This window comes from Mycetomoellerius zeteki, unplaced genomic scaffold (genome assembly GCF_001594055.1).
Source record: "Mycetomoellerius zeteki isolate Tzet28-1 unplaced genomic scaffold, Tzet1.0 scaffold20, whole genome shotgun sequence".
NCBI lineage: Eukaryota > Metazoa > Arthropoda > Insecta > Hymenoptera > Formicidae > Mycetomoellerius > Mycetomoellerius zeteki.
In genome coordinates this window covers 2,264,110-2,285,723 of record NW_017256957.1, presented here as the reverse complement: position 1 = coordinate 2,285,723, position 21,614 = coordinate 2,264,110, and the positions used below count along the sequence as shown (strand labels likewise).

The 21,614-nt window shown below is 37.1% G+C and overlaps 1 protein-coding gene across 1 annotated transcript in view; it reads left to right on the top strand.

Annotated features, from left to right (window-relative positions):
- LOC108722310 (insulin-like growth factor-binding protein complex acid labile subunit) overlaps positions 1-21,614 on the top strand; it is a 233,462-nt gene that overhangs the window by 134,603 nt on the left and 77,245 nt on the right. Inside the window, exon 3 of the mRNA XM_018447334.1 lies at positions 11,705-11,764. Coding sequence (XP_018302836.1) covers positions 11,705-11,764 — 60 coding nt within the window. The remainder of the gene's footprint in view (positions 1-11,704; positions 11,765-21,614) is intronic.

The window sequence follows — 21,614 nt, the reverse complement described above, 5'->3', positions numbered from 1 at the left end:
GCTTGAAGAGGTTATCCTTTCAGGATGTACTGAAATTCTCTTTCTTCCTGTCTCTCGAAAAACCGACAGCATTCACGTGAGACGCTTTTGTAATCCAAACTTTGGGTGCGATACGGTGAAACGCATCGACGCTTAAATTCTCCACGAAGGTTCCCTTCCTGCCCCCTCCTCTCTCTCTCTCTCTCTCTCTCTCTCTCTCTCTCTCTCTCTCTCTCTCTCTCTCTCTCGTCCTCTAGTTACCGTTCACTGCAATGAGGAGCCCAACGCGTCGGTACATTTTTCACTGTCTTACGGTCGTCCTGCTATAAATCTTCCCTCGTTTTAGATAGAAGAAGATAGAGAACGGAATCTATTTGCGGATCTATTATTCATCGTTGCGCATTGTCCGGTCCCCAGACGGGGCTCGCGTTTCGCTCGCTCGGCTCGCTCGCACGCTCGTTTCCGCTCGCTCTCTCGACCTCTCGCGAGTTTCGCGAGCTCGCGGATCGCCGATCGCGAGTTGGAGCGTGAGCGGAAGATTCCGCTCACGTTTCGAAGACGATCCTACGAATGTAGGCGAAACGAAAAATCGGTCCCACGGAGAACTTATGGAGCGCGTCGTGATTCATGCACAAGCTAGAAAAGGTAACAGGGGGAGGAGGGGGGAGGGGGTAAGAGGGAATACCGAGAAGGAGGTTGACGGCAAATATAAACGGATCTTATCTCGGTCGATGAAGCACGCCTTTCGATATTTGTGTGTGTGTGTGTGTGTGTGTATATATATATATATGTACATGTGTATGTGTGTGTTTGTGTTTATATATATATATATATATACAATATATATATATATATACACGCATGCACTACACATGCATACAAATACATCGTATCGTGGATATCGAGACCAGTATAATGGAATTCCTCGTTATATAAATTTCGGTGCACATTTTTCCACCGCCCATCGATCTTTTCTCTCGCACGCCGTGGGCTCCTCCCCATTTTCTCATCTGCTCTCTCTTTCTCTGTCTCTCTTGAAGTGCGCGTAGCCTCTTACGCCCGACGTTTTATTCTACTCTCCGTACTCCATCGTTCGTACCATCATCCCTCCGCGACGCGGAATCGCGGAACGATTCCTCAAACGTTTTCTCCGAGAAAACGAAATTCCATCGATAAAACCGCCGTCGTTTCTCCGAATGATTTTAACTTGTGGAACAAAATGCACCGCGGTGATAAAAAGTGATCCTTCCCCCTCCTCCATCTTTTCCTTTCTCCTCTCTTCCCTAGTCGATTAACTGTCGTTCCATTCGCTCACTTCGATCGAGAGAATAGTGAAGTAGTTATTCCCTTCCGAGACTTGACGTTCTCTCTTTTTTCTCTCTCTTTCTCCGACTGTATTACGCTTATCTCACTGCTCTTTCCCGCTTGCGATTACGGTTTCTTATTTTTCCTGTTTGTTCTAATAATCGAGTAATTCCCCAAGTTCTATCGCGTCTTTTCCAATCCAATTGCTCGACAATTCTTGATCGCTCATCGCGCGCAATTTTTTCCCTTTATTCTTTGTTTTGTCTCGTGCGCCCGCGCGATAACCGTCCAAACGGTCTCGTTCAGCGACTATTATCACACGAGCTTGGAATTCGGTAACCGTGTGCATGATTTATCGGGCCGGAAATAGAGTTCACGAGGTTACGCGGTTGTACCTGGGTCGACCATAAACAATCGTTGGCGTCGAAAAATTTGGGCGCACCAACGATCCGGTGCATTTATCGGCGAGGTCCGGTGGCCCCATTTTGTCCGCACACCCGGTACCATATCTCTCTCCTTCCTTCCTCTCTCTCTCTCTCTCTCTCTCTCTCTCGCTTGCTCGCTCGCTCGCTTATGTATTATGCATTGGTGTCTCTAATATCGGTGCAACGTGCTATTGATTTAACGCTACTTACGTATGCGCGTTAATTTCGTTATACCACGCGTGCCAAATATTTTGTGCGAGGCTACACATCCCAGAATATATTAAAGCCGGCTGGATTATGCTATCCTTATACGAGACGCCAATTCTAGCTTCGATCAATTCAATTTGTTCAAGATCATCTTTCGTTGTCTTTATTTATCTTTTTATTATGGATTATGATAATTAGTTATTCAAATTGATCTTGTTTTTATCTCCAGTATATGCACATATAATTATTCTATATTGGATATATATGTATATATATTTTTTTATCTGCGATCATAGATTAACTTTTCCTTCTATATTTAATTTATATTTATAATGGATAGATATAGAAAAAAATTTAATCCATTACCGGTGAAATTTCGCTTTCTAAAATGCTTTTTGAATTATATATATTCCATAATATGGAGATAATCTTACCAGAGCGAACTGATGATGTCTCAAATTATGACGTAACAACATTTTAAAGTTGAAGATGTGTACGAAGCTCTTCAAGATTCATGCAACACGGCGTACCGTTCACTCTAGTATTCCATTACTCCGAATATATTGCGTAATTGCGGCAGCAAAAAGTGAAGTTGGGAGATATCCCGTGACAGTCTCGTCATATCACCGCTGCGCATTGTATAAAGCCATATCCATACATGAATACCAATTAAGATCCAGCTTGCATAAGCAAACGATTAAAACTATTCGCACATTTTAAGTATACATGATCGAAGCAGTAGCAGACTAGAAAAATCCATGCAACTACACATAAACCGTTCCATAAGAAGCTACTTTGATACTTTTTCCAAAACTCGTGATTTTTATTTACAACTTTACATGCAAGAGCTCGTAAGCTACATTTAAAATCAACTACCTTTCCCGTTACAAGATCACGCTTGTATTTCTCGTTCTACTGGAAGATGCCGGATTACGTTATCCATTCCAGACCTGCAGAGCTGAATGTGCACGTGACGTATAAAGCAAATCGAGAGCTCCGTTCTCGCACCGTGTACATTTTCCGTTTATCTTTTTTTTTCTTCTTTTTGAGATTTCCGCATCACCGAGCGGCCCATCTCGAAATTCACCCGACGGGAAAAGGAGGCGCGCGCACCAATCCTTTCGGTAAATAATTTTCGCTGGGCGGAAGGGGCCGCTTAAAGCCGACGGGAGCAGAGATTTTCTCCGATTAATTTCCGCCTCCGTCCTCGCCGCTCATGCTCGTCGTTCCCGCCTGGCGTGGTTCTTAGTTTCGAGTCCACCGGGGCGTATCGCATCTCTTCCTCCTCCCCCGGATTCTCCTCCGGGTTGTCATCATTCTCCTCCTCCTTCTCTTTTTCTTGCACTTCTGTCTTCCTTTTGTATTATACATTCAGGTTATTCGTTATTTATAAGTATTGCCTTTAAACTTTTTCAGACCTTATTGCTCGCGGAAGTTAGCCAACGCCGCGGGTAATACAAGTATAATTTATCCTCTCCTCGTCTCTGACCTCGTTTATGCCGTTCCCACTTACGGAACGTGCGGCATTTTCACTGTCCAGAAATATTTGTGCGCTATCCTCCTTTGAGTCTCCTCTTTGAGTGAGTTTGAGATGTGAATGAAAGTGATTTTGACGTTTTTTTTTCTTTATTAATACAGTGCATGTTTACAGATCGAAAGCAATTATCTTTGACATATCGTGAGAGCTGTTAGAAATAAGAGAAAATGTTTTTGTGCGATTTTGAGAGCGGAAGGAAAAATGTGTCTAAAAATAAAGAAAAAAAATGTGTTTTTCATTTTTAACATTTCTTTTTGCGACACTTTGATAATATGACGTTCAACACGATATGTCAAGATGGTTTCTATCGCGTTGAACGTATCATCAGAGGTCGATGCTGGAAAAAAGAGCGCTCTCCGATTAATTTCCGTTTCTCGATCTTCCGTGCAAAGCGCGTCCGGCTATTTTCAGACTCGACGAGGCGTGTTATACATTCGACGTATTATTGCCGCCCGTCGTACCGTAGAATTTGCGTTCATCTCTCGTCGGAACTTTTGGCAATTTACAGTTATTATTCGTTTGTAATCTGGATTTTTTGGCACAAATAAAATTTCACTCTCAAATTTCTTCCAAATAAAGAAGGACAGGGTCTAAGTTATACATTTTTAAATAAATTTCCATTTTTTTCCTCATTTTTGCTTAAATTTCAATTTTTATTACATAAAGGTTTTAACATTGAGTTGAAAAACTATTTAATAATGTAATAGAGTAACCTTGAATTTTTCCACATTTTTTTAAAGAAGAATAATAAAAAACTTGGGCTGAACAAAAAAATGCTGAACAGGTTAAAATTAAATACTCTCTGTGCATTCTATCTTTCGCTCGTAGAAAAGCATAGGTTTCTTGACAGTTGTAATTATATCACGTTTACGTCGGAACGAATCTATTAATTCAATTAAGTTTCAGCATTGTCACTGTGTCCGTATTAAAGCTGTCGAGTAATGATGAATGAATGGAATTGGAAAATCAGTCAGATTAACGTGAAAAACTCGCTCCCTAAATTGAAAATATAGTGATTGCGCACAACTACTTCCTGAACCTGAATGATTGAGAGAGTTAGTTGATTAAGTTGACGTGAATAGAGACGATTCGGTGAGCACGGTGTTAAGATAAAATCTGATTCAGTTTCTTTCCCTCCGATTCCATTCACGCACCTTCGCTACATCTCATTCTGCCTCAGATAGGACGCGCACGGTCACTACAATAATTGCTGCTTACGTGATTTTATCTCCCTCGGCACGGAAAAGATCGAGGTCTACCAACAAAAAGTAATGCTCTACGCCGATTAATTTCCATCTCCTTTCTCTCCCTCTCCTCTCTTTCTCTCGCTTTCGCTCTTTCTCCATAGCGTGCTCATTCGCGCGAACGCGCGAGCGTGTTTTCGAGTCCGCCGAGGCATATTATACTCGCGACGCATCGTCGTGCTCCGCCGCCCCCGCCGCCATCATCCCCTTTCCATTCCTCGTCCCTCCAAGCCACCCGTCGTCCCTCGTTCGCCGATCCCGAATTCGTTATAACCAGCCGAGAGCCACGCAACCGTAACTTCGCAGGATACGATGTACGCTACAGAGAGCTCGACTAAATCAAATTTACAAGCTGCTGAGTGTTTCCCTCCCTCCCTCCCTCCCTCCCTCCTTCGCTCTTCCTCCTCCTCCTCCCATCCTCGTCTACAGCCGCTTTTCTGCCGCCCCCCCGTCCGGTATCCTCGGCTCCGACGACTACGTGTTCCGGCTTATACTGCGGCCCGAACCGCTATTTTCGTCAGAAGTCATTTAAAAGTTTTTCGTGCCACCGTCTGCGCGCCGAAGTAGACTCTGAATTATTTATTCGGTGCCGGCTGTGCCCGGGTGTGCACGCGTCGCGTTCGTCGGGGGTTACGGTCATTATTTCCACGGCCGATCGCATTATGTGCAACCGCGTTGCAGCACCTTTTCCGACGGGCGAGATGTAGGAGACGAGAAGCCGAAAACTTTTATGAGTATCCGATGGACGTCATAGAGCCACTTCCTTTGCGTCTTAATCGGCTGAGTATACGAAGTGGTTATTGCTATTGCATATTACATCACATGGAAGTAACTTGCTGGGAAGGTATAATGTAACGCTGTAAGACATTTCCCCCGACGGATCATTATTTAAGCATTATTGAATAGATATGATCGAACTGTAAGTGATTGAAATGAATTATTTAACGATGATTATGAATTATCGAAAATATTGTTTAATGTCAACAGAAATAAAACAATGGTTTGCTAATAACAATGGTAAAGAGATATAGAAACAGAAATGTAAAGGATAAAAGAATGAAATTAATATACGAGTGCACAGTTTGTAATTAAAATTTATGCGGTTTGTGAATAACTATGAGTATAATATTTATGCCCTTGCAAGAAATTCGTCTATTTTAGTGATACATTATTACAGAAATCGATTGATAATATTATCGAATAATATTATTACCGGTGATAGAAATACAGATACAATTATATATATTGATAGGAAGGAAGAACGAGTTTTAACAATGATAATGTTGAATATGCGCTCGACTGTTATAAATAGATGTAAATTTCAATTGATAAATAGTTGTAATGCAAATAATTAATTAACTAAAAATATGTATGAGAATAATAATAAATTATTTTATAAATACTATCGATTCTTTTTTACATTCCTACAATTATATTATATATGCATTTTGTTTATAAATTATTGTTAATAAATTTTACACGCGCTAATAGCAAGATTACTAAATGTTTATAAAACATTTTATTTGTTTATAGGATTTGATATATGATAGATACTACTCGAATTCAATTAATAACCGAGACAGATAAACATATACGGTAATTTTTTGTTCAGCACAAAATTTGATAGCAATGTATTATTAAGAATTTTGAAAGTATATACATACACAGGGTATCCCGAATTTAAATGTCAAAACTTTGGGGAAGTATATAGAGAGTCGATAGTATGATAGTAGGTAGTAGTAATGGGAAGGGATGGATGGGACCACATCAGTTTCTATATGTCTAATCAAAGAGTCACTTAAATCTAAAGAGTTCTTCTGTGATTCCCGCTAAATCAGTAGATATGGATTACGAAATGTTCCGTATAATATGGGATGCGAGGTTTGGACTTGTCGGTTACGAGTCTGTCGTTCTCACGGAGCCCTATGGCATAGGAGATCGATAAACTAAGAAAAAAAATCCTTAGGGATGTGCTCGTTTTTTGCTTCGTTTTGGAGAAAATCGCAAAAAATGACAAAATGTAGTTTTCAGTTTTATACTTATTTATTACTTATTCATTCATATTTAGATATTTCACGTTGTCACTTTCTTTAATATAGATATTATTCAAAATGTGGGCCTCTTGCAGTAATAGGTTTGTTTTTTTAGCTGAATTTTTTGCACAGTTTAGGTTTTTTCCTCTTCAATGTGAAAAGAAAAATAAGAAAGATGAACCGTGCAAGGAGCTCACTTAAAAAGAACGGGCCTATTGACGTCGTTCCGGTATTTTTCTGTTTGAAAAACACATATATACCTACTGTTGCACCCTCTCTAAAATATCATCGTCATAGAAATCATACAGGAAAATAATATTTCTTTTTTTAACAATAGCTACTTTTTTAAGAAAGCTACATTAAGGAAATGATGTGAATAAATAGACGTGAATAAATAAATACAAACATAAAAACTACGTTTTGTCTTCCTTAGGGATTTTCTTCGAAATGAAGCAAAAACGAATATATCTCTAAATTTTTTTTTATTAGTTTATTGATCTTCTATACTCTCAAAGTTTGGACATTTAAATTTGGGACACCTGTATATATACTTGATAATAATTACGTAATATTTTCAGTCTCTATGGTTGAAATCGTATTTAATTATTGCTCAGTTTCCGTTCAGCTTAATGAATCTCTATTCTATAAATTGTTATATTTAGAATTCGTCGTGTCGCGCTATCTCTTTAATACGATTGAATCTTTCGTTTATCAATCTTCCAATAGATGAGTTAATCAGTATTTTATGAAACGGCGTTTCCTGAGTTTGAGATTATTTGAAGATTATTATGAATTATTGTAAGGTATAAGCAGCAGATTGATGGATGTTTGTGGAATTGTATAACTGTTGATTAATCGTCGAATAATAACGGATTATGAATAGTCAGGTATCGACAGTTTACAAGCTGATATTGGTACTCTCGGATAATCGATGCTTTTTCTGAACTACAATATACATCATCTAGGAAAGGAGAAGATTAATAGCAATCTGTATTTTGCAAGAATAATAATATTGATTACTATAGAGCCGTTTCTGTTAATTTTTTTATAACTTTTATTACTATTTTAAAAAATTACAAGAATATTATATATCTTTCTAACATTACGAAATTATCATAGTAAATATTCGATATTAAACACTATATTATTTATAATAAATTAATATAACATTTGAAATCAAAATTGTAGGATCAATATTAAAATGCGTTAATATTTAAAAAATTTTAACTTAATTCTTAATATAGTCGTTTAGAGAGTGTGATGATTATTATCAGAAATAAAGATATATTCCAATCATAAGAAATAATCACCGTTTATCGAATACTATTTTGGTCAGCTATCTGTTAATTGACGAATAAGTTCAATATAAAGTAGTTATTAAATTATCCTACTAGTTACCAAAGAAATATAACTAAGTTTAGTTATAGATGGAAAAAAAGAAATAAAGTTAAGCTACAGTTACTGAAAAAGAGTAACTCTAACTGCAACTTCGTTACAAGCAACGAGTTGCTTCCCAACCCGTCTTGTATTAATTAGCTATCAGAAAAAAATTGATATCTTTTAACATCAGATATCGATGGCAAAATTAATAAAAAATATTTCTTCCTTTTATCTTTGATAAAATGAACGGATATCACGTCACCGTCTTATAAAGTACGACGTGTGTAGCATAAGAAGAGCACGTTTGCATTTCTTTCTGGTTGTGCAAACGAGTAAACTTGGCAACATGCACGATTAGCATATAGTTGGTCATACTGTGAAGCGTATACACGCGCATGCATATGCATCGCATAGGCTGGAATTAGCTTGAAATGTTTAATTGAACGAGCATCATTGACGTGCAAGTCTGTTCGCCGTCGCCGATTGATGTATTGCGTAAACATGGTGCTCAACCAAATCGACGTTCACTTTAATAATATTGGCAAGTAGCTAGACATGCGGGCAAGTAGCTAGACAAATCGGTCAAGTATTCTTCCAATTTGATTTATAATAACTCGATGATTTAAAAAACAGTGAATATAATTAACATATTTTATTTCCGATTAATTAATTAACTGAATCGTCTTACTAATTTTGATTGCATAAAGTATGAAAATAAAAGAATAAAAAATTGTAACACTAAATTATATAAAATAATTAACAATGTAGGTTATTTAAAAAATTGCATTTTATTGGTTAACACAACTTCTCTTTATGCAATGACGCAGAGAGAATTTACATTATACAAGCCTCACAAGCGTATACGCACGAAGCGACGTGCGTGGGGATAAACGAGAGACGAACAGGGACGGATAAAGCAAAAACCTGGTCCATGATAAATGTCCCGACACCCATCACGGCGCAACATCACGGCGCGGCGTATCCCTCAAAACAGAGCTACAATCGCGGCCTCTCGTAACCATTATGCTAAAATGCAATCTCCTGATAACCACAGTCGCGCCATCGCGGAGCTTAATCTCACCTATCTCTGTACAGCCGTCGGGGAACGGAAACAAAATGGGAATGAGAGACTGGTTCCGCCTGGCCGGATGATTCGGGATAAAGAGGGCGGAATTGGGAATGTAGAAGGGATGGCAAAGAGAGACACAAATCCAGAGGAATAAGAGGAGAGAGAGAGAGAGAGAGAGAGCGAGGGCGGACAATGGTAGCCGAGACTGGAGATACGAAAAGAAATAAATTCCGCAATCGATAAGCGTCCGGTTAAACGTCAAAGCGCACCGGTGTGGGTAGACGAGGCACTTTCGATCCTTGACAAAAAACACAATCGCCGATATCCAGGGGATATAGAGCGCGCGCGCTTGCTTTGCCTCCCTTTTCTGGCTCGCCCGCATCTTTTTTCTTTCCTAGCGGAAAGTCGAATCGATGTCGGAGTACACGTTGTAATGCCCGCGATCTCTTTAGATTCATTTCTCCTTTCCTTTTTCTGTTTCTCCTTCTCTCTTTCTCTCTCCATCTCTCTCTTCCTCCCTCTTCTCTGTCTCTAGAAGGTAATTTTACTACATTGCCGATAGAGATATCCGGTCAAGAATTATTTTCGACTGCTTGAAGGATTGTAAATCTTCCAAACGAGATCAAGTGTCATATGAATAATTTTCTGTTATTAACACAACATAAGATTTGCTATATCGATTTTCAATTATGAATACAATCGCTTGTTTTTGTGCTGATGAAGGCTAGAGAGAAGGCTATAGCTGAAATGTGCATTTTATGATTTAATGTTTAAATATTTCTTTGGATTAAATATTTATGTTAAAATTTAAACGCACTAATTATACCGCCGATTTTTATTAACCTTATTTTCTTTATTAGTTGTTTTTTTATTATAAGGAATTTATTGCTTTTTTTAATTATTCTGTTGTTTTTTTTTCTCATTTTGTAAGTACGACTAAAATATGATTTACAGATACAGCTTGAACACAATTTACATTTTCTATTCCATGTTTCTATTTAACATTTCGAAATATTCATCGAGATTTAAATTTTGTCGAGATAGTTCAGAATAAACATTGTATATGTGGTTTATTTAAAAGTTAAAAGTAGTGCAAGTCAAATATCGAAACGAAATGGTTCCATCCTATTTACACGACGAACATAAATGCATTCATGGACAACACGTGAATGTTGAATGTTAAATGTCGATACCACTAAATTTTCTATCGATATGTGAAGTGTGACCTATTTATGATACAAATCAACTGAATAAAACTCAACTGCAAGTTAAGGTACAATATAATTTACAATGAGTTTCAAAATTCGAAAGTTTTTAGCCGTGACTTTCTTATGTGAGCTATTTATTATGGAGATGTAAAACCGAACGGGAATGTCCGCACCCTTCTTCCTCCGAAATAAACAGCTCATATATTGACGTCATATCTTCCATCGTGACGTAATTCGCTTAGCTATCGACAGCCATTGCCACGACTTAGTCAGCGGAGGAAAGAAGTATTTCCTGAGTGGCGGCGGCAAAATCGTTCGGCGTTTAGCTCTCTTTCGTGGAACGTTCGGAAAGTTTAGATACCTCTTCGGGATCCTCTTCCAGGCGAGCGAATAAGCAGGCATTAAAGGCTTAGACCAGAGATCGAATTGGAAGTACCTACATAGTCTTCCTGCACCTTTCCTTTCCATCTTCTTCTTGCATTCTCTCTTTCTCTCTCTCTCTCACACACACACACACACCCACGCACAGACTCGCCTGTTCGCCATCGTTCTGTAACGAGGACCAGGTATGGTCGTACTGGGATAGGTTAAGCATCGAAAATTGCCGAGACCCTCGAACGGGTTCGCAAGACATACCGGAAGCACAGAGGATCATCGTGCGATTGTATTCGAACTCTCCGTGACCAGATCAAACTAGATCAGGTCAAGCCAAGCCAGTTTGGCCAAATTTATATTTTACTATCAACTTTACTTTTTTCAAATTGTGAATAATAGGTAATACGATGATTTCGAATGATAGTTAAAATCATGTTGATATACACGAGACAATAGTGCTCTTTCACATGCAAGTGCATGCTTGAATAAGTATACGGCCATAGTCAATGATTGCATATTTACACAACTATAAATTGGCTTTATTCTCATTCTAGTATTAGACAAACATTCTATTATTCTATTACCGATTGTAATTATGACGTACCGTTAATACCGGAGATCATTATAACAAATTTCATACTGATTGATCAATTGATACATATATAAATAACTGATAATTAGGAAATATTCTGTCTTCTGTATAAAGATTAACTTTGGAACGTACCAAACATAAAAATATATAAAACGTAGCGTATAATATGCATTGTCATGCGTTTAATATTATGTAATGTACGTCTGTCATTGTTATGTTGCAACATTTCAATTTGCTGCCTGAAAGCACGAATTTGTAATTTTACATTTTAATGCGTTACGCTTTGTCGTCTATGATAATTGCAACATTTTTTACTATTATTTTTAGAATTAATATGGACACTTTTTCAGCGTCGCCGAATCACCGCGAAGCAATCCAAGCTGAATTTCGACGTTTTCAGAACGCATTCGGTGAGTCGACATTTATTTTGTACAATTAATTTGCCCATTAATCTTATGCATGCAGTGTGTAAAATAATTAATGGAGTTAGTTCCATTAATAGCGTATTATAGGCGATAATCTATCTTTAATTTATTAAGCGATTAATTAAAAAATTAAAAAAAAAATAGAAACAGCTCTATCTCTTTACTTTGAATTTTATTTAACTGTAATTATACAAAATTTTCACATTTTATTTTCGCGTGGCATCTAGAAAGTGTAATATTTAATCTACAAATATGAGCTTAAGATAAGAGGGCATCTGTTTGTTTTTCCATCGCACATAATTTAGAAAGTATTCGTATTTCCGTGCATGAGAAATTATTTCTCTTTTCCGCGAGAGATATCGTCCTGCTCGCCCAAGCACTTCGTCTGGAACAGTTATGTTGTCCGATGCGTTCGAAAACCTCTCTCCGTGATTACCTTCCGCGGTGTCCCTTTCCATTTCCGGATAAAGAAGTGGGCTTAAAATCAGAGCCGAGCTTAAAATCGCTCTGCCAGCGAGCGCCGTCGACCTACAAGCTCGTTCTGTCATGACAGGAAGCGAGAATGTAGAAATGGCTGAGGTTAAGTATCGAGGATCGTCAAGCTACTCAGCCGATTTCGTTCCAAAGATGAAAGCGCTCTTAATGGAGTACCATTGTCTGGTTTCGTCCAAGTTTCGTCCCGTGACGTCCCTTCTCCTGGTTCAACCGAGCTGAGGCACTCGCCGTTTTATCGTTCGGGATTTTGGGTTCGACCAGCCGCCGCTTACAAGGCGGTCCGTAAGACGAGGGAATTGCTTGAACCTTCAGCGTAATTAATGGCTTCATCAGTTCGCCCCGCCGACTAATTAATTCGCCGTCTCCTGAAGACGTGTCACTCTCCCCCCGAAAACTTTCTCCGGCACTTCTAATACGGGGATTCGAATATTAATCGACTGAGCGTGAGAAAAAACGAAGGACTTGTTGCCGAGGACAATGATTGAAACTCTGGTTTCATGACAAATGTCTTGTCTATGATGACAAAGATTTTGTTATGTACGTTACTAGCGAATCTCCATTTTGATGAGATCCGAGAGAATGTATAAAATAGCATATTCAAAATATATGACGCGGAATGTTTATTTAGCAAAATGTTTATTTTGCAATTGTTGGAAATTTTCTTTGCCGAGATAAGACTAGTTCTAAAATTAGTTCTAAAATTAGTTCTAAAATTATAATTCAATCAGTGTGTGTGCAAAGCGCTTACTAAATGTTAACTTCTGCTGAATGCAGCCAAAAAATATACGTACTTTTGCATTATATATTTTGCATTACAGACTTCTACAATATAATGTACGTGTAAAGTGTTTCAGAATCCCGATGTTTCAAACTCTTTGCAGTAATATAAAATTTTGCGGTCCAGTTTTTATAATAACATTTTCATATCGAACGTCTTAAATAAATGTAAATAAGATAGAGATCTTACATTTAATATAGGTATTGTTCCAAACTTCTTCACAACTTAAAATACTATACTAGTTATAAAAAAATTATTTGTGAATTTTAATTTGAAGACTTTAGATAATATATATATATATATGGTGTTTAAATTTAGCTAATTATAAATTTCGTTTAGACGATCAGTATTAGCGTGCCAAAGTGCGCACTGTAATACTATCGCACGTGACTCATGGACATATGACTGTTTAATCGTAATCTATAATTGGCTATATTTAAGGGAGGATCCTGGTTTAGAATCTTTTAAAATAATTGAAATTTGTTTTTTTTATACTTTTATGGTGAAACATCCAAGTAAGATGTTCCTAAGGTATTATTTCGAAATTCAAAAAATTGACGTATAAGCGATTTAGCAGGTAGCCGTCCGATTGTTCGATACACTCAGGTAGGGATCTCCGCACAGCTCGCGAAGATGTGTTCGAAAATCCTCAAGCATTCAAGAGAAACAGAATCTTTCACATATACAATAAAGAACATCTATTTTATGGACCAGGAATAACGGATTAACCAGAAATTAACTGTAAATATACAAAAATTTTGTATTAGTATCTAAAACTTTAAATGCATTTTTCTTGAATTTATGTTTTTTAATTTTGTTGAAACACCATAACTCAAAAATTAATAATCGGGTCGACTTTTTTTTTTAACTTACGCGATATTACGTCCTGACAATGTATATAATTCGGCCAAATGTTAATAAAATCTTTTAAAAGAATTTATACTTGATTATTAAATATATATAAAATGTATATGTATACCTCTAAAATTGATTGGAGTTTAGTTTAAAAAAATTCCTTGTTTCATTTCTGAACGTTCTAAAACAGGATCCCCCTTAAACTCTTATATTTCAAAAACTACTACTTAAAATAAAAACAATTTTTTACATAATTTTTCGAGAACTATCTAGATATTGTATTGTGAGTCACAAATTTTGCGATGTCCTATATTTATGTATATAGCCAATGTATTCAAAGCTTATCGAGAATTAGACAAGATTTCATAAAGCAATTGTTTGATGACGCTTTTGTGAGAAAAGCGTCCACAATATGGTTCAATTGCACAATTATTAGTTAACTATTTCAATATATTATAAAATGAGAATTGCTACTGCGTGTCGAATCGCACTCACGAGAAGCGATAATTTGCAAAACTCATTAGCACGTTCTCAATTCTCCTGACGCTGAGATTCCCGCATATGTATAATATTATTATGCATTATGCATATGTTTCCGGTCGTGCCCCAATGCACCATTACGTCCTGACGACCGTGATTCAAAGATACATATCTCAGATATGTATATGTCTCAGAACTGCGAATATCAGGAGCGGAGTTGAACCCGAGGAGAACATTGTATATTTCTTGAAATATCGATATTTTGACCTTTGTAAAATTTAGCACCTCCATCATTAAAACATGTTATAACATATGTTATAATTAAGTGCTAATTTGTTGATAATTTATTGCTTTAGTCCCGAATTTTTATTGCTCCTATCTATTATAAGAAATTAATAGCAAAAGTGGAAGTGCTGATTTTACGTTACGCTAGCACTCCTACTTCCGAAAAACACGGTTTATTTATTTACAATATTCTATACATGTTTTTTGAAAGTTGAGATGCTACATAGCGTAATAATATAAAGTCAGCATTTTCACTTTTAATTTCCACAATATTAATTTCCTGCGAATAGATAGGAACAATAAATTCAGAACTAGAGTAATAAATTAATAATTATAGCAAAAATGAAGAAAAAATTCTAATATATCAATTTTATATATCTACTCGAACTTATTTTTAACGGTTGATTTCATAGAAATAATATATTTCATAATTACAAATTATTATATTAAACTTCCATTATGCAATTAATAAAAATTCTTGAATCAGTTTTAAAGTCTGCTTTTTTCAAACATAAGATTTTATTTCTTCTCTTTTTTCTAAGATATGTAGCATTGAAAATTACAGTGGAAACTAAATTACAGTGAAATTATTGAAAAAAATCGAAAAAAAGTATGCTGACGACCAACATTGTGCATATTAATCGATTTAAGTTTTGCTAAAATTCGGTCATCTTCAAAGAATTATCGCGTTAATCCTTAAATTTATCATCGTCTTGTCGAGATAACACGTCTATACTTTTCAAATATGCTGAAGGAAAAATCGCGGCAGGCATTAAAAAGAGATCCTCAACCTTCCTGGAATGAGAAACGTAGGTCGGGGAATGACTCGACAAAGTGGAAAAGGGGATTAACGAGAAAAGGGGGGTGGATGAGTAACTTGGGAAGGTTACGGTAATCCGACGAACTCATCGTGTAATTTCCCATAAGGCGGTGCGATGGAGGCTTGTATCCCGCTTTTGTCGAAACTTTCAGCAAAGTATATTTCACCACCCTAGTATCTACGTCGATCCGCCTCTCGCCAACATTTCACATCGTTTACACTTTCTGTTTGCAGTTTCACTTTCTGTTTTAACTGATTTGTTTTTTTTAGTCCTAATATATTGTTGTAATTTGTTTGCGTTTCTCCCCGCTTTGACTTTAATTCATGTTTATTGTTATTATTTCATTTTTTAAATATTTCTTTTCTCATAGGCAGCGTCTCTCTCGTCGAGTTGCACCTCGAGCGGTGCAGTTTCGCGCGCGTGTCGCGAGGCTTAATTAGGCTAATGGATATCCATAATTGATGCAACGAAACTGTCCACTCGAGTGCTGAATAACGTCCGCTGCCGACCCCGCGCTGTGATATAATTCGTCCTCTCAGCGAGAAGCCCGTCCGGTCTCGTGAATTTTTCGGGCATACGCTTGGCAGTAATCTTAGGATGCATTATTCAAAATTTATCTTGTCTCGCGAGTTACAAAGTTCCGTACTATGCGTACAGTATATAATGTAAAAATAGGCAACTTTCTATCGTAGGTCGAGTCTGAAAGGTAATATGAAAATCTCGATAATCGAAAAATATGGAGCGTCAAAAAAGAAGATAACGCTAATCTCGAGATTTTTCCAATCCTCTGATCTATCGCAAAATTATAAGTATAACGTAATTCAGAATATTTATTAATTTTCTAGCAATTCTGTGTATGACACATTATACACTGGAAAAAGAGTCTGGTTGCTTTAATTGGAATTCTAATGAAAATGGACAAATTAGAATTTTCTGATTGAATCTATCATATAATTCTAATTGAGTAACTCTAGAATTTTGATTGATATGATCAGAATCTTCTGGTTCGTCCATTTTTAACTAAGAATTTTTCTCAGTGTATAAAGTGATAAGCTTTAATATCAATTCCGGCAAATTCTAGTAGAGAGGAAGATTTTGTCGCAAAAATTTATTGAGATTCAGAACAGGAATGATATTGAGATTAACAAGTTTATACGCGAAACGAAATAGAAATAAAAACTCAACGTTCAGGCAATACTTCTACGTCGATTGTTGCATTAATAACTCGCGAGAGATAACGTTGCGTTCTACGTTTCTCATCTCTTTCTCCGACAGCGAGCATGGGCGCGTAAAAATTGCGACGCATTTCTCTGTGCCACGGGCTTCGTGCGAAACCGTCGGTGCTGCGAGAGAACGCACGGTCTGAAATATTAAACCGCGCTAAAAGCCTAAAGTTAAACATCGCACCCGATTAATTACGAAAACATGACCGCGGGCGTAGAAGTGCCAAGCTGTGCCACTTCTCGGTATCTCCGTGCGTATTTTTTGCGTGGGGGTTTACCTTCCGCGCTCTTGACATATCGCATTGGCGAAGGTTGGCAGCGGAAGGACTCGACGGGCAAGAGGATAGAATAGCATAGGACAAGACGCGATGGGACAGGACACGGGACGGTGGTGTATTCGGTTTCGCGAAATGCAACGGAGGTGCATTAAGCGCGCTACTCCTTTGGCCAGGAATATAATAGAATTTCCTGAGAGGAGAGAAGCCGTGGAGAAGATTAGAGCTGGCCGTTAGCTTGTGAGATCAGAGAAGGAGGAGTGCTCTCGTCTTTTATCCTGATTCAAGGTTCAATTAGAATATCGTCTGTAATCGAGTCGAGCGAAATATATTATCACGTCATCTATTTCGGTGACGATATTGATATTGGCAAGGCTTTTAGCGATTCTGAAAAGTTTAAATTTATACGTCAAAGTAGATATCAGCTAGATTATTTTCCTCTATCGAAAAAAACATTTCCGTTTAAAATATAATTTTTTGGTAAAAACGAGAAAGTATTTCAAATACCAGCAAGTATTAATTCTTCGTCGACAATATGAAATTTTCATCCTTCGTCCGCAACCTGGATTTTCGAACTTCAGTGCACATTTTTATATTGTTCTATTTCTCGATTCTATAACTCTTAAGAAATACAAAATTGAGGACAGATATACTGGACTATATAAAAATTTAAAAAAGTTCTTACATACTTATGAAAGCTCTAACAACGAGCTTTTACCATCATAAAAGTTGAATTTTTTACTTATTTTTTACAGATTTCAATTTATCTATCATTCACAATCGAAAAATGGACTATGTCTTTAACCCGGGAATTGTCACCTGGGGTGTTTTTATATCCCAGCGACGAAAAAAATGTGAAATGTTGTAAAATATTGTTTTGTATAGATATTGTTTACACATTTTTTAAGTATTCTTTACGAACTTTTAAATATGGAATTCCATTGAAAACTCGCAATAAAAAAGCGTTATTAATGAAAATTTTTATTTGTTAGAAATACTATACTAAGCTAACATGTTTACAATATTCTATTTAATATTTATTTGGTTTCTACTCACTTTTTACAGAAAATTGTGATTGAATATCCATAATGTTCTCAAGATAATAAATCGGAAATTAATTAATGTACGATATGTTATTAATAATAGCGATTTTAATTGCAGTGTGAAAATTCTCTAGATTGTTTACGTAAAAAAATTAAGTAACTACTCCCGGATTAAAGTCCAACAGTGTCAGTGGAGGGCTAAGGGAGTATTTTCATTTTCGCGCTTTTATACATAACGATAACGCGTTGAACAGCTCCGGTGATTAAGTAGTTTGCGCGTAAAGCCAACATAATCTCTCTAACCTATAATAACTTGATATCCAACAACATTATCGAAAGTGTTAGAATCCGACGTTCGTAGCGAGTTCGCGGCCGGCGAACATCACGGTAAAGTGGCATGTAAAGAGGTGCTTTCGTACATTTACACAGTGCACGCAATGCTCCGTCGGCGGGCGCGATAAAAGGCGTCACAAAGGTAGATACGCTAATGTCGCCGCTCGCGAGCAGGAGAAATATAATGGAATCTATGACGCGTAAGCGCGTCTTACGGGGCTGCGAGCGGCGGGAGATAAGCTGCACCACCACCATCGTCGCTGTCGTCGTCTTTCGTATGCAACGAATGGGCTAAGTCACTCTCGGCGGCACTCGCGAAATCGATAACGAGCCTCGCCCGCCGTCGTTGCCGCGCCGCGCCGTCACGCTGAGGAGAGACAGTCGACCGACGGGCGAGAAACCGCGTCGTCGAGGTTCTCCGATGTGGAATTAAACCTTCCGATATTATAACTTCCGCCTCACGAAGTGCGAAGGAGGAGGAGGAAAGGGATTCTCGAAAATTGATAGACTCGTTCGTGAATATGTCATTAAAAGGAGTCCTACAAACGCGATAGTAATAATAAGCAACATTTGTCTGGATATAATATATGGAACAGATATATAAAGATGTATACATATATAATGAGTAGAAGAGAAATAAAAAAAATCTTATATAAATATATACTGAGAAAAAAAAAGTTGTTAACTAACTAAATGCGTTTAGTTCGTAATGATTAATCAGTTCAAATATTTATATATTTAGATTAACAAAATCTTTTAATTTAAAATATATTATTTGTTTGAATTAACAAACATTTGGTTGAATTAACAAATATTTGCTTGACAGCCCGTGACCGCTACATTTAGTTGAATCAACTAATATTTTTTTGAAACAGCAACTTTTTTTTTCTCAGTGTATGCACTGAGAAAAATGTCTGGTTGGAATTCTGGTTGGACGAAGCAGAATTTTCTAGTTAAATCTATTAAATTCTAATTGAGGTAAACGAAATTTTGATTAATACAATCAGATCTTCTGATTCATCCATTTTCAACTAGACTTTTCTCAGTGCATTAATAATAATCAGAAATATGTGACCTAATGCAGCGAAGAAATTATAACGAAGATAGTGTAATTATATCTATAGAAATGTGCAAGAGCAAAACCACAACTGCATTTCATAGGTAGACAATGGCGAATATTATCTGGTGTCTTGGGACAGGAAGTTCCCATTAAATGCAACGTAATAGACAAAACAGTTCTTAAGAATCCTTATCTTTTCCCGTAGCCCGCCATTACGAGTGGCAAGCATTTGCGGAATTTATTTTTAATCGGATCGCCGCGACGGAGAAAGAATAAAAAGATCCTCCTGCGTTGGCCTCTTCCCTTCTCCCTGTCGTTATTCCTACAACGCTCGAAAATTCTCTGGACTGTAGCGGCAGCGGCTACCTTTCTACTTGATAGAAGGGGTGTAAGGGATGAAGGGAGGGGTAATACCCTCCCAAAGTTTTCCAACATTGTTTATCGCGGTTGCCGCGAGAGAATAATCGATTAAGGGAGCGCCTCCGATCTCCCGTTCTCTTTTTCCCCTCCCCCTTCCGGAAACTTTCGTCCTTCCGGCTAACGCCAAATTACTGGTTTCGCCCGGGCCGCATCTGAATGGAGGCTGACAGCACTTCGCAGCTAACGTGCACTCAACTACTTAATAATGTAACAGTCAGCCAACCACTATGCGCCCATTATGTTTCCATGCACGTTGCACAAGAACCCAGAGGTAATAGCTTGCCGGTGGTTGTAATATAGGATTCGCATCCTGTATCGCGTTGCGTCGCTGTGTTTGTGCACGGCACAACTGACTTGCGTCGTGAGGGGGAGGGAGAGAGGAGAGAAAGAGAGAAAGAAAGAAAGAGGATGAAGAGAAAGAGATAGAGAGAAAGAGAAGGAAATTTATTATGTTCTGGAATAAATCCTCTAAGAACAAAAAGCAAAGCGCAACTGCTATATTTAGAGGTGAGTCGGCATTTATAAGATAATAATAGAGAATACAATGTATCTACATAACAAATAAACATGTCGGAACAAGAAGATATAAATTACTGTTATGATGATAACTATAAAGATTAAATATATCTCTGTATCAAAAAAATTTTATATATTACTATATGTTATACTTATTTTTTTATTGATTTATTCTGTTCTTCAAATGATTTTTTACGGTTACGATTAGCGTGGAATTATGAAGAAATATAACAAGAAAATATTTAAGAAAATATGTACACCTAGTTATTAAAGAAGTATCAAAAATTTAACACCTGACCTAAATACAAATTGATTTTACATTTATGAAACTGATGATAATAAATATATGTATCAGACAGTTGAAATGTCTTTGTTTTTCTGAAGAAACCAAAAGAGCCTTTGAAAGAAGAAAAACTCCTTTCTCAGACATTTTCTTCCTTTCTTACATCTTCTTCCTTACAGCTTCTTTTTCTCTATTATCTTTTATCTATGAGTAAGTCAAGAACACAATGTCTTGTTCGCTTTTTCTGAGCTATTTTTTTCCGTCAAATGATGCGTTGCGATTATTTTTGCGGTAGGACTGCACGACATACTCTTTCTTCAAAATATGCTTTATCAGATCTTCCCGGTTTTTTTTCTTCAAAGGTACGTGTACGTGACATGCCTGTCGGCTCTCCTTTGATATCACTGTTTCAAGCTTCTCATAAGAGTCTTTAATCCAGAAATGCGATATGTTATACCTAACGGCGCTGTTAAATCTCGTTTAAAAATTTTAGATAAACGTACGCGACATCGTGGAGAAAACACGTTTACAAACGTCGTTTGGGACTTAATTAGCGTGATTTATCCATCTAAAATTTAATCTTTCGGTATCATTCTCAGCTTTTCATAGATCAGTAAATCTCCATATGACGCGCTTTCAATCTTTAATTCTGATTCGATAAAGCTCAAAGAATTAGAACGCAAAGTTCAGCTCTTCAATAATGCAACGGGAAACCGTCGTTCTGCTCCTACTTTAAGTTGTACCTTAATTACGTACATTCGCGGCTATAAAGGAGTACAAGGCTATGCGAATATGCATGATTGGAAACAGTCGTCACAATTGAAAAGTAGAATAAGCCTCTAGATATCATCGTCTGAACGGAACGTGCTTTTCATCCTGATTCCGCACAAACTTTGACGTGTGGGCGCATCTATTTTTCAGCGTGTGTCTTTCGATCGGATTGAGATGTCACATAATGTATATATGTA